Source organism: Schistocerca nitens, chromosome 8 (genome assembly GCF_023898315.1).
Source record: "Schistocerca nitens isolate TAMUIC-IGC-003100 chromosome 8, iqSchNite1.1, whole genome shotgun sequence".
Classification (NCBI taxonomy): Eukaryota; Metazoa; Arthropoda; class Insecta; order Orthoptera; family Acrididae; genus Schistocerca; species Schistocerca nitens.
This window is the reverse complement of record NC_064621.1, coordinates 300,822,068-300,835,500: the sequence shown is the minus strand read 5'-3', so window position 1 is coordinate 300,835,500 and position 13,433 is coordinate 300,822,068. Positions and strand designations below refer to the sequence as shown.

Genomic DNA, 13,433 nt, shown 5'->3' with positions numbered 1-13,433 from the left:
TCCTTGGTTACACATCTAAAATGGATATGTAATGAGGCGGTTTTTTAAAACAATAGCCGAAGCTAAAACGTCACGAGACATTTCCACGGAAACCTAAGTTAACATTGTCGGAAAGCTATAAAAGGAGAAATGCTAATCACTCGTGACACAGTTTGAAAGCCACACAACTCGTAACAGGAGGCTTTGAGAGAATAAGGAGTTTGGAGTTCCCGATGACATCGCTGCTGCATACAAACCTCGGCAGCTGTAAAAAGCTGTTCTGGCCAAAGTTGAGACTGTGAAGACTGGAGTTTTCGGCGAAGCCGTCGTCGTGTCCTAGTCACGGGGAGAGCAGAGGCAGGGGAGGTAGCGGCGTCGAAGCAGTTGGGAGAATGACACTGAGGTATGTTCTGACCACAGACCGCGTGCTAGGAGCTCCCAGGGCTTCACACTAGCCCCGTACTCACATAATTTCTCGTTTTTCAGCCCCTTCACGGGAAGCCGAAATGCTGACTAATAATGCCGAAGCTGTTTGAAATGCTGACTTATAATGCCGAAGCTGTTTACGAACAAAATGAAGATACGCCGAGTAGAATTTTGTGTGGCTTCTAATAAACAAGTGATCATTCTCCCATGTGTCTGATGTCAAGAATACGCCTTCGTCGAAGATGTGGTGTGCGTCGTTGCTACATTACATGCAGTTTTGTGTTATACTATGTTGTAATAGTCGCTACGTCACATGAAGTTTTGTGTTATACTAAGACTATGTTGTAATAGTCGCTATGTCACAAGAAGTTTTGTGTTATACTAAGACTATGTTGTAATAGTCGCTACATCACATGCAGTTATGTGTTATACCGAGACTATGTTGTAGTAGTCGAGCATTAAATAAACTTTTAACTTATACCTAGCGTACGTGGAGTTGCTACATTACATGTTTTCTGTTATACCAAGTATGTGCTGAGCTGTTGCTGTATAAATGAAGTTTTGTGTCACCAAGAATGTGTTATAGACAGTTGATGGGATGATTTTGCTGCTAAATGAAGTTAGGATATCTGAATGAAAATATCCTAAACCAGGCTTTATAGCAAGCACCAGAGACTTTCCGGATAACTGAAAAACATGGATAGTCGAAGCTACACATTTTAATGGAAAATGCTATTTACAATATTTAGAAGCTAGAAACATGTCAAACATTTGAAGATTCACTGCAATACTTGAGCTAGAAACATGTCAAACATTTGAAGATTCACTGCAATACTTGAACGTTACCGGAAACTGACAACTCATACTTGAACGTTACCGGAAACTGACAACTCAATTGCTAGGGGCCTAAGCAAGCGTGGTGGTTAGTTACGTCACAATGCAGCACGAGGCGTAGATGAGAGTATGAAGCCTGCACACATTGCAACTTCTCCACCTAAGCGCGTCTACGTTATTTCTGCGTGGCTATGTAAGCCGCGAAGTTGGCTCTGTCCTTAGGTAGTGTTTGTTATCTTCGGCACCTTGCGCCAAGCTCTGCGAAGTTTATCCATACTTCCCTTCTCGCACACCACAGCCAAGTGATCACTACGAGTCACGTCTCTGGAGAGCTGTAATTATGTCGTAGTGCTGGACACCGCACCCAGGTCACCGGCAAGTAACTCAGAGTTTCCAAGTAGTGGTCTCCTGTTTACCTCCAGTGCGACGTAGGAGGATGCCGACCGGAGCAAGCGGAGCAGACAATGTAATAACTGACCGGCGCAATAAATAAGCCAGCCACCAGATGCTGCACCCGGCAGTATCTATTCTCAAGGTCAGTGATGTACACATTGACCATTTCACGTGGTATAAGTATTTCCAGATAGCATGAAGAAGCAGTATGAAGTAGGATGATCAAGTAAAACCTGTAACAGGAAAGGCAAATAAAGGACTTCGTTTTTTTTGGAATTGGTCTGGGGAAATGTAGTGCATCTGTGTAATGGAAATCGCCCACAAGAGACTAGTGCGAGCAATTATAGGGTATTGTTCTGTTGTTTGGAGACCCTATAAGGAAGTCATGAAAGATAGTCATCAATTAACCTCCGAGTGCCGATTAAAAAAAGAAAAAAAAGAACATTTTTATATGCAATCTGTACTTACATGCTGACAGAACTTCTCCACGTAGTCACCATCCAAATTCAATCATTTGCCATACCATGATGCCAGCTTCTTTACCTCTTCATCAAGAATAGATGCTGCATAGTGCTTCATCCAGTTGTTGAAAGCATTCTTGAGCTCATCGTTGGCAGTGAAATGCTGAACAGCTAGCCAGGTCTTCATCTTGGGGAAGAGACGATAGTCGTTTGGTGCCAAGTTCTGACTATAAAGGAGCGGAAGGGGGGATGTTCGAAAATCTACCTGCTGAAAAGTCTGAGTCTTTCCTTCAGTCGATTCACAGTATAGAGTCAAGCATTGTCATTCCTTCGGTAATCACCACATTTTTTGGATTTCCCTTCGGAGTTTAGGAAGAGGCTCACAAAAAATCTGTGATGTCACAGTTATCTCAAACGCTATTTACATACAGCCTATTGTCAAAAATCGTTTGCGATCCCAGAAAACTGTACCAAATATTTTGAGATTTGATAGCATCTGCTTGAGTTTTTTGAGCTCATTGGGACAATGAGTGTGCACCCACTGTTTTGACTGTTCCTTAGTTTCAGAGATCACGTACTGCATCCATGTCTCGCTCCCCGTGAGGTCCTCTTCAAAACATCCTCCCTCTCTTCATTGTAGCGCTGAAGGTTATTGAGGAAGGAAGGAAGATTCGGTTTAACGTCTCGTCGACAACGAGGCCATTTAGAGACCGTGCAAAAGCTCGGACTGTATGAAGGATGAGGAAGGAAATCGGCCGTTCCCTTTCAAGGGACCATCCCGGCATTTGCTTGAAGCCATTTAGGGAGATCACGGAAAACCTAAATCTGTATAGTGGAACGCGGGTATGAACCATCCTCTCGAACGCGAGTCCAGTGCGCTAACCACTACGCCACTTCGTACGATGGCAATCGAGGCCTTACCCATTCGTTCGGTTTTGTGAACATCGATTAGACATTTTGGTACCCACCGTGCATAAGACTTGTGGTAACCGAAAGCCTCTGCGACAACGTTAAAGAGAGTTGTCCTTGAAATCTTAGTCAGATTTTCCGAAAGTTCGAAAACTGAGAAAAGACGTCTCTAATACACAATTTCGTAAACATATTACATAAATTCATGTTCTATCTGAATGTCTTCCTCGACCACTTTCGACATGCTCACCTGTGCGACCAGCCTTTAATTTTCTGCATCACTCCCTCAGAACACCATCACTCAAAATCCCATTCCCATACATCCGAAACAATCGAAGATGAATTTTGTCCGCGTTGAGTCATTCAACTGGCAGGAGATGAATCACAGAACATACCTCACAACTGGCGGAAGATACAATAATACAGTCCATTTCAATCTCATGCTGCTTACAAAAATGGCTCTGAGCACTATGGGACTTAACTTCTGAGGTCATCAGTCCCCTAGAACTTAGAACTACTTAAACCTAACTAACCTAAGGACATCACACACATCCATGCCCGAGGCAGGATTCGAACCTGCGACCGTAGTGGTCACGCGGTTCCAGACTGAAGCGCCTAGAACCGCACGGCCACACCGTCCGGCATGCTGCTTACACAATGACGAACAAAACAGAACTCTGCCTGACGCGACGTGGCCTTCGAAGTCTCATTTTTCAACCGCTCAAGCACCATGAAGCTGCTAGCATTAATTTATTTTTAGTAGCCAGAATGGGCCTCGTACACTCTTAAGACAAAAAAAGATGCACCACAAAGGAATTATCCAAATGATATGGAAATCTGTAGATGTGATGTACTGTACATGTAAAGACATGCAAATGATTAAATTACCAAAAAAGTTGGATGATTAATTCAAGAGAAAGAGATTCATAAATAAGGCAAGTCAATAACGCGTTTGTTCACTTATGACCCTTAAACAAGCAGTTATTCGGCTTGGCATTGATTGATAGAGAGGTACTGGATGTCCTCCTGAGGGATTTTCTGTCCGACTGGCCCGTTAAATCTTCAAAATCCCAGCTGGTTGGAGGGCGCTGTCCATAATGCTCCAGACATTCTCAATTCGGGAGAGATCCGGCGACCTTGCTGGCAAAGGCAGGGCTTAGCAAGCACAAAGACAAGCAGTAGAGACTCTCGCCGTGTGCGGACGGGCATTATCTTGCTGAAATGTGAGCAGAGGATAGCTTGCGTTAAGGGCAACAAAACGGGGAGTGCTGTAAGGGTGCCGTGGATGACAACCACAGGGGTCCTGCTGGGAAAAGGAGTGACACCCCAGACCATCACTCCAGGCTGTTCGGTCGTACCGCTGGCGACAGTCAGGCTGGCATCACACCGCTGTCCGGGGCGTCTCCAGAATTCACTGGAGTAGAATTGTATTCAGTGATAAGTTCCTTCGTTAACCAATTTCTAACATCGTCTTTAGTTCAATTAGACGTCGGAGCTTTGTTTATTTTAACGTTGTGATATGGAGAATTGACGAAAATTAGTACAGAGTTAGATTTTAAATTGGGTATCATCTTTTCTGTCAACCACTTTTCATAATTTTGTTGGTTCATGTGGTTGCGGTAATCTTCCGTTGCTTGATTTGACTTCCACGTAACAATTTTTACCGCCTGCATGGGATATTATTAGGTACTATCCCTTTGATACCGGTTTGAAGAGACGGTGAGTTGTAAACAAGTACTGTGTTTTCCTCCCTGTTTTTTTTTCTTTTTTTAATTGCTTCAAATATGCAATTCTTTTTCGCGGATGTCGCTTCTCTCTAACAATATGAAACTAAATGATTTTGTTTCCTTCCAGTGGAAATCTAATTCCTTCCACAACTATCGTTGCTTGAGAGTTTACAGTTTCTTTCAACTCCTGTTTAATTCCTTTCACTATAGGCACTCTCGTTTTCGATCAGATAAAAGTTTTAAACAATGGCTTCATCAAAACTATCACTGTAATTGTTTTGAGTTTCCGTTTTATATCTGGTGTTACAAACTTCCTTTCTCCGATAGATGTCCATAGCCTACCTTCTCTTTTAATTTTCTAGATAGCTTAACGCGAAACGCCTGTGGCCATATGCGCTCTCAGCTGAACTTAGTGCACCGGAATGTTCCTTCCCTGAGATGACTCACCTTCCATAAACATTAAAACGTTGTGTACAGTCTGCTGAGATTGACTATTTAGTTTCCTGCCTTTCATTTTTGAAGTACTAATTTTAGTGTGGAGGCACTGTGCACTAGTAATACAGACACGGAAAACCACCGAACTTCACAACAGACACAACAGACACACGTGGTAAACCAGTGTGTTAGTGCTGAACAGTCCCTGTGGCAGTTACATTAGATTCGTTCGCGGAAAGGCATCATAAAAGAGTGCAACGGTTTTTAAACTGTATCTACTGCACATGCGCTCCTTTGCGATAGTTTCGACCGTCAGAAACCTTTGCGTTTACTCGAGCGCGTAACTCCCGTGTTCCGTTGTTTGTCCACCTGTACGCTAGTTGACACCTTTCCTCAAACGTTTTTGATTTAAGCAATGAAACACTGCATCTGGTACGTATGCCTAGCACTATGAGTTTCGAAAATTTATTTTCATAGTCAAGTGCGAATATTTACATAAGTATTTTGTGTAATGTCTGTATATGTGTTATGCCTATCTTGCAATGTACTGTGGCGTCATGAGATACTGGGCCTCCTCCATAATGCAGAAAACCGCACATACACTTTAGTCTGGAACCGAGCGACCGCTACGGTCGCAGGTTCGAATCCTGCCTCGGGCATGGATGTGTGTGATGTCCTTAGGTTAGTTAGGTTTAAGTAGTTCTAAGTTCTAGGGGACTGATGACCTCCGATGTTAAGTCCCATAGTGCTCAGAGCCATTTTTGAACCACACATGTAGTGTGAAACAAACAGTGTGAACAATTTTTTGCGAGTATGTCGTTTTAGGCATAATGGAAGAGGCACAGTACGTTATAACTTCAAAATGACTTCTCCAGTGCGAGGGAGGCAGTACAACACACAAAATATTAATGTACATATTTGATGACGCCAATGAGAAATTCTGGAAATGCGTCGTGCTAAGCATGAAAAAATACGTAAGTGGTGCAATGTTTCATTAGTTAAATAATTAAGTACAGATGCAGGCTTTCTAGAAATATCGAAATTGAGTCAAATGTTTGTGCTTCCCACTTGTGATCGGCACTTTTTTGGAGAAGCAGTGATGTACATAATGTTAAACTGAAGGAGTTCTGAATTATTCTGACACTTGCCACTTTCCTCATCAACATCCTGCTTCCTTTTACACATTTTCATTATATACAAACGATGACAAATTTGATAAACTTGTCTCGTTGAGTTTAGTAACACAAATGATAAACTTGTCTCGTTGAGTTTAGTAACACAAATTTTATTGCTGAATGATAAAAAATTGCAAATAATTAATGCCAACGTTAATAAATTACAGTGCAATAAATAGCTAAAAATTGGAAGTGCTGGAAATTATCTAATTTTAAGAAAAATTATCACTCGTTTAGCTGGTAGGCACTGGCGGCAATGTGTCCGGTGCTTATGAATCTGGTATGTAGCTTAGCTTCACCAAAATACGTGTTACACTACAGCGTCCATGTTTCTACCTACGCCATATCCAGTCTGAAGTGAGCCGCTAGGATGTTTTAAATTTTCAAAAGAGTGAGATGTGTAGTTCATTTCAGAGGCTAGCAGGAAACTAATACTTATTTTCTTCAACAACAAGACTACGAGACTGATCACAAAAAGCTACGCGCTGCACGCACTGATACCTTTGGAGCAGGTTTCCTTTGGTCAGTCGAAACCAGTTGCAGGCGTCCATTGTCTGCCACCTGCACATCTTTCTCCCAGACGCAAACCACGGGTATTTCGAGAATGACTGCGCCGAACACATTCGCGTGGTTGCAGTGTTGGCAACCGTATCTCGGACGAACCAATTGTAACAATCGCAAAGCTTTCGGATACTTAGAGCAGAGTGTGTCAATCTTTGTAAGGCATTGAAGGGAAGTGGTTTATTGCCCGAGTTGACGTGACTTAACAGTGTGACAGTTATTGAAATATGTGAAACAGAATCGTTAGCACGTTCAAACTGCACGGCTGGCCGCGGGGCGTGACGGGAATCAGTATGCACATGCATGTTGTTGTCGGCCATTTTTTCACGACTCGTAAATACTCTTTTCTATTTATTTTGTTTTATTATTGCTCGCGTAATAACGCATATACGAAAAGAGCCGAGAAATACCTTTCAGTAATGCTGTGCCTTGAATTTCTTTATAATCATTAATTTTCAACAAACAGAATATATTGGATTCTTATTGTTCTGTATCTGGCTTTCTATTAAAGGAACATTTTCCGTTACTGTAACTCACTATAAAAGTCAACATATCTTCCCTACTTTATAGCTATTGAAAATGAAAATTACTTTGTTATGAAATACTGATGTTACAGTTCACGAAGATTGTTCAACATCAAAATTTTGCAGTGGATTTTTGTTAAGAGTAAAACACCAATAATTACCACGACTAGCACAAGAACATGAGACTATTGTCGGAGAAAAATACGTTTTCACTATAAGGTTTGCCAGACCAGAACTAAGCACAGCAAAATTCCTATTATGTTACGAAGGTAAATTATCTCTTTTGTACTGTTAGCAATATATTATCAGCAGCCCGCGTCAACCTGCAAAACACATCATAAAATCTGCTGCTCTGCTCTGCAAGTCCGGAAGCTGAAAAAGATGATTTTATTTCACTATTACCTTCCCGCTTCTTTGCGGTATGATCGATTTCTTTTACTGCAGTTTGAATGCGCCGCGGCAGCGGCTCGTTCGTTCGTAGCGCAGCTCTGCACCACGGGTAATATTTAAATAACTGAAAATGTCTCAAAAGGATGGGATAATATTCCAAGCAAGCTATTACAAATAATAATGCAAGGTTTCATTAAATAACTCTATTCAAAACATTCAAATATGTTAACTAATACACACCTTTTACAATGAGTACGTAATGGCGTACATCTGTTGACCATGACAAAAGAAGACTACTTTAGCATTTACTGCAGCTTCACAGGCTATCTTACTCGTACAACTCCAAGAAGAAGACAGAGAAATTAATGTTCGTTCTGTATTATTTATACTAGTGGTATATTCTTATCTTTGTATGATATTTATCGTCTGTGCGGTTTCAGTACTCGCCGACACAGATATTATCTAAAATAAATAATGAAAAAAAATACATAATTCCATACAATAATAAAACATAATACACAATATTTTTCTTTACTACACAATATGTCTTTTGCTAAAGGACGTTACAATTTGCGCGTGAAAATGTGACGGTACAGAGTGCCTGAGCGTATAGCACTTATGAAGGAGGAATACTATGCGAGCAATAATAGCCCAACTGCGATTCAAGGGAATGCGACCGAGTTCAAGCTGAAGACAACCGGTCCAGGTGTGCTAGCAATGAAGAACTTGATTCGCAAGTTTGAGAGAACGGATAATGTTCGTGATGACAGTGTTGGCAATATCAGTCGTCCAAAAATGGCGACAACGCCTGAAAACATGAATAACACAGTCACTGTGTTTTAAACCAGCCCCGTGAAATCGATCAGACTAGCTGCACAACAGATAGGGATCAAACGGAAGACTGACAAATTTTTGTTGAAGACCTTCACTTCTTCCCAAACAAAATTCAAACCTATGACCTATTAAGCCCCAGGGCCATGGAATAGCGGTTGTGTTTCGGCAACGCAAAACTGACGAAAAGGACTTTGTGAATATGGTTTGGTTTAGCGACGAAGCACACTTTCATTTGGATGGATTCGTCAATAAGCAAAATTGGCGCATTTGGGGGACTGAGAATCCGTGTTTCGCGATCGAGAAGCCTCTTCACCCTCAACAGGTGACTGTGTGCCGCGCAATGTTCAGTTACGAAATAATCGATGTGATGTTCCTCGATGGCACGATGGCTACCGAATGATACGTGAAGGTTTTGGAAGATGAATCCATCCACATTATCCAAAGTGATCCTAATTTCGACAAGATATGGTTCATGTAAGACGGAGCTCGACCCCATCGAAGTAGGAGAGTGTGTGATGTTTGGAGGAAGACTGTGGGGACCACATTCTGGCTCCAAGGTACCTAGAAGCCACTGGTATAGGCCTCGATTGACCGCCGTATTCTCCGGATCTGAACACATGCGACGCCTTTTTATGGGGCGATATTGCAGACAAAGTGTACAGCGATAACCCCAAAACCATTGCTGAGCTAAAAACAGCCGTTCAGGATTTTCACTCTGCAGCGGAGTGTGCGCTGATATGAAACTTCCTGGCAGATTAAAACTTTGTGCCGGGCCGAGACTCGAACTCTGGACCTTTGCCTTTCGCGGCAAGTGCTCTACCAAATGAGCTACCCAAGCACGACTCACGCCCCGTCCTCACAGCCTTACTTCTGCCAGTATCTCGTCTCCTACCTTCCAAACTTTACAGAAGCTCTCCTGCGAACCCTGCAGAACTAGCACTCCTGAAAGAAAGGATATAGCGGAGACATGGCTTAGCCACAGCCTGGGGTAGCTCAGTTGGTAGAGCACTTGCCCGCGAAAGGCAAAGGTCCCGAGTTCGAGTCTCGGTCCGGCACACAGTTTTAATCTGCCAGGAAGTTTCAGCCGTTCAGGAGGTCATCGACAGCATATATGTTCCGACGCTTCAGCAGGTCATGCAGAATTTCGCTATCCGTCTGCGGCACATCATCTCCAATGATGGGAGGCATATAGAACATGTCATAACTTATCTCCGAATACCTGTAGTGATGTTTACATGCTGAATAAAGTTTGTAACTAATTTAGGTGTTTTTCATACAGTTCAATAATTGTACTTTGTTCGCAGGCCCGCGCTGATGGTGCGCGACCCCGAGCTGGTGCAGCGCGTGCTGGTGTCCGAGTTCGCGTCGTTCCCTGACCGGCACGCGCGCACGGGCCAGTTCCGCGACCCGCTGGGCCACGCCAACCTCTTCCTGATGAGGAGCCCGCGCTGGCGCGTGCTGCGCTCCAAGCTGAGCCCCGCCTTCACCTCTGGCCACCTGCGCCGTATGGCACCCATTGTCGATCGATGCGCGGACCAGCTGCTCGGACTCCTGCAAGGCGCCGTCGACGTCCGCGAGATCATGGCCCGCTTCACCACCGACGTCATCAGCAACTGCGCCTTCGGTGAGTGCCTTCCTGCTCCAGCCTCTACTCTCACACTACCAGAAAGAAGCAGTTCGTGTCTCTCAGTGCAGCGCCAAATTGGGACTTAGCTGATACATCCAAATCAACCAAAAATGGAGGCAAAATATTGCCTACAGTCAGAGGAAAACTGAACTCCCGGCACACCGGGACCATGGAATGTTTCCATTCAAAAGTAATCACCATACGCATTAAGACATTACCGAGTGACATGGCGCAGTGGTTAGCGCACTGGACTCGCATTTGGGAAGACGACGGCTCAAACCCGCGTCCGGCCATCCTGATTTAGACTTTCCGTGATTTCCATAAACCGCTTTAGACAAACGCCAGGATGGTTCCTATTGAAAGGGCACGGCCGACTTTCTCCGCCATCCCTCCCTAATCCGATGGGACTGGTGACCTCGCTGTTTGCTCCCCTCCTCCAAGATCAGTCAAACAACAACCGTTAAGACATTTCTCCCTCGAGGAGACGTGACGATCAGTTCCTTTGTTGTAGAACGCAGTCTGCCGCTGACTTATCTATAACCATAACCACTCATTAACTTCCTCATCCAAATCAAACCGACTTTCAACCTGTCTTATTTTAAATCGCCAAAGATTTGAAAATACGCAGTGAAGGATCCTGGCTGTGCAGAAGACGTTGGAGTGTTTCCCAACCAAATCGCTGAAGCGTATCCTTCGTCCGGTTGGCAATCCCATGTAGATACCAATAGCCCCGGAAGGTCGCCGACCGCGAGCCACGGCGTCTTCTAAAAATGGTGCTTGCTCACAATGCCCCTCGCCACCACACACTCTCTGTCGAAGGACAACACTGCCCGTAGAAAGGGCTTATCTTATCTTGCCAGTTTACATCAGATTTACAGTGCACCCCTGAGCGATTTCGAGGGATGGACTGCACTTTAATATTTCGCGTTCGCGCTTGGGGACGTGCGTTATCGTGCAAAAGGATGGTTCTGTCCGAAATCATTCCTGGCGGTATTCACATTATGGCACGTCTCATTTTCTGCAATGTGTCTTCATAGTGCTGTGCATTGATTGAGATCTCACGCTAGAGGAACTCGACGAGAAGAGGGCACCTTCAGTCAGAGGAGGACACCATAATGACCTTACCGGAACTTGTGTAGACAAGTATGGATTTACAGAATGAGATTTTCACTCTGCAGCATAGTGTGCGCTGATATGAAACTTCCTGGTAGATTAAAACTGTGTGCCGGACCGAGACTCGAACTCGGGAACTTTGCCTTTCGCGGGCAAGTGCGCTACCATCTGAGCTACCTAAGCACGACTCACGGCCCATCCTCACAGTTTTACTTCTGACAGTACCTCGTCTCCTACCTTCCAAACTTTACAGAAGCTCTCCTGCGAGGAGAGCGTCTCTGCGGGAGAGCTTCTGTAAAGTTTGGAAGGTAGGAAACGAGGTACTGGCAGAAGTAAAACTGTGAGGATGGGGCGTTAGTCGTGCTTGGGTAGCTCAGACGGTAGAGCACTTGCCCACGAAAGGCAAAGGTCCCGAGTTCGAGTCTCGGTCCGGCAAACAGTTTTAAACTGCCAGGAAGTTTCAAGTCAGGATTTCTTTGGCGGGAGATATGTGGGAGTTTCCACTGCTGTCGTTTGTCCTTAGGCTGTCGGAATGTTGTTGGTCGAATCATCCTGTTGCACGATAAAGCCCGCACCACACTGCCAATCGCACCAAGCCTATACTTCAGCGATTTGGTTGGCAAGCACTGCAACATCGTCCGCAGAATGCAGACCTTTCACCTTCACATCTTTGCGGACGAGGTACTGCAAGAATGGGTGCAGTTGTGGATCTGTCAGTGGCCGACTTCATTCTACGAAACAGAAATTGATCGTCTCATCTCCCAGAGGGATAAATATCTTACGGGTGTGGTAATTACTTTTGAATGGAACCGTGCCATGGTCCCGTTGTGGGGGAGCTCAATTTTCATTTGACTGCTTCTCATATCTTTGTATAGCACATAAAAGTTCGTTTGACGCCTTCCGATTTGACTATGTAAGGGTAGATCAGATGTGGTTTAAATCCAAAGGAATACTATCGGCGGCAATTGAGAGATTAATGACAAATGGTATTGATCCCCCCGCTCAGAATACTGTTGTAAAAGCAACAAAACATGGTGCCAAATTTAAAACAATGCAAAATTTCTGAGATTGACGAAGTTTTAAAGAAGCTCGAAATTTAGCGTGAAATTCAATCCGACATGCTTTTAATAGTTTTCACAACGAAACTCTGTCTCGAAATCTGGCAGAAAACCCAACGAGATCCTGCTCACATGTAGAGTACACCAGTGGCAATCAACATCTCCATTGCGCAATAGCAATGATAATGTTGCTGATGGCAGCGCCACTAAAGTAGTGTTACTAAACACGGTTTTCCGAAGTTCTTTCACCAAAGAAGACCAAGTAATCATTCCAGAATTCCGATTAACAACAACTGCCAACATGACTAACATAGACGTAGATATCCTTGGTGATGCGAAGCAGCTTAAATCACTCAATAAAGGCAAGCCCTCCGGTACAAATTTCATACCAGTTCGGTTTCTTTCACAATAAACTGATACAGTAGCTTCATACTTAGCAATCGTACACAATCCGTCTCTAAACACTTAAAAGTTGCACAGGTCACACCAATACTCAAGCAAGGAAATGGGAGTAATCCGCTGAATTACAGACCCATATCACTAAAGTCGATTTGCAGTAGGATTTTGGAATACATATTGTGTTCGAAAAAAAAACAATTCATTAACAAATAGCTAACACGGATTCAGAAAATATCGTTCCTATGAAACCTCACGAGGCCGGCCGTAGTGGCCGAGCAGTTCTAGGCGCTACAGTCTGGAACTGCGCGACCGCTACGGTCGCAGGTTCGAATCCTGCCTCAGGCATGGATGTGTGTGATGTCCTTAGGTTAGTTAGGTTTAAGTAGTTCTAAGTTCTAGGGGACTGATGACCTCAGAAGTTAAGTCCCATAATGCTCAGAGCCATTTGAACCAAACCCAACGAGCTCTTTACTCTCACGAAATAATGAGTGGTATCGGCAGGGGATGTCGAATTGATTCCATATTTTTAGATTTCCAGAGGGCTTTTTTTAATGAAACTGCGTGACTGCGGAGTGTCCTCTCAGTTGT

General features: G+C 43.9%; 1 protein-coding gene across 1 annotated transcript in view; it reads left to right on the top strand.

The window, feature by feature from the left end:
* Positions 1-13,433, top strand: part of LOC126199101 (cytochrome P450 6k1-like) — a 90,572-nt gene that overhangs the window by 42,537 nt on the left and 34,602 nt on the right. Inside the window, exon 3 of the mRNA XM_049935851.1 lies at positions 9,953-10,272. Within this exon, the coding sequence (XP_049791808.1) occupies positions 9,953-10,272 (320 nt within the window). The remainder of the gene's footprint in view (positions 1-9,952; positions 10,273-13,433) is intronic.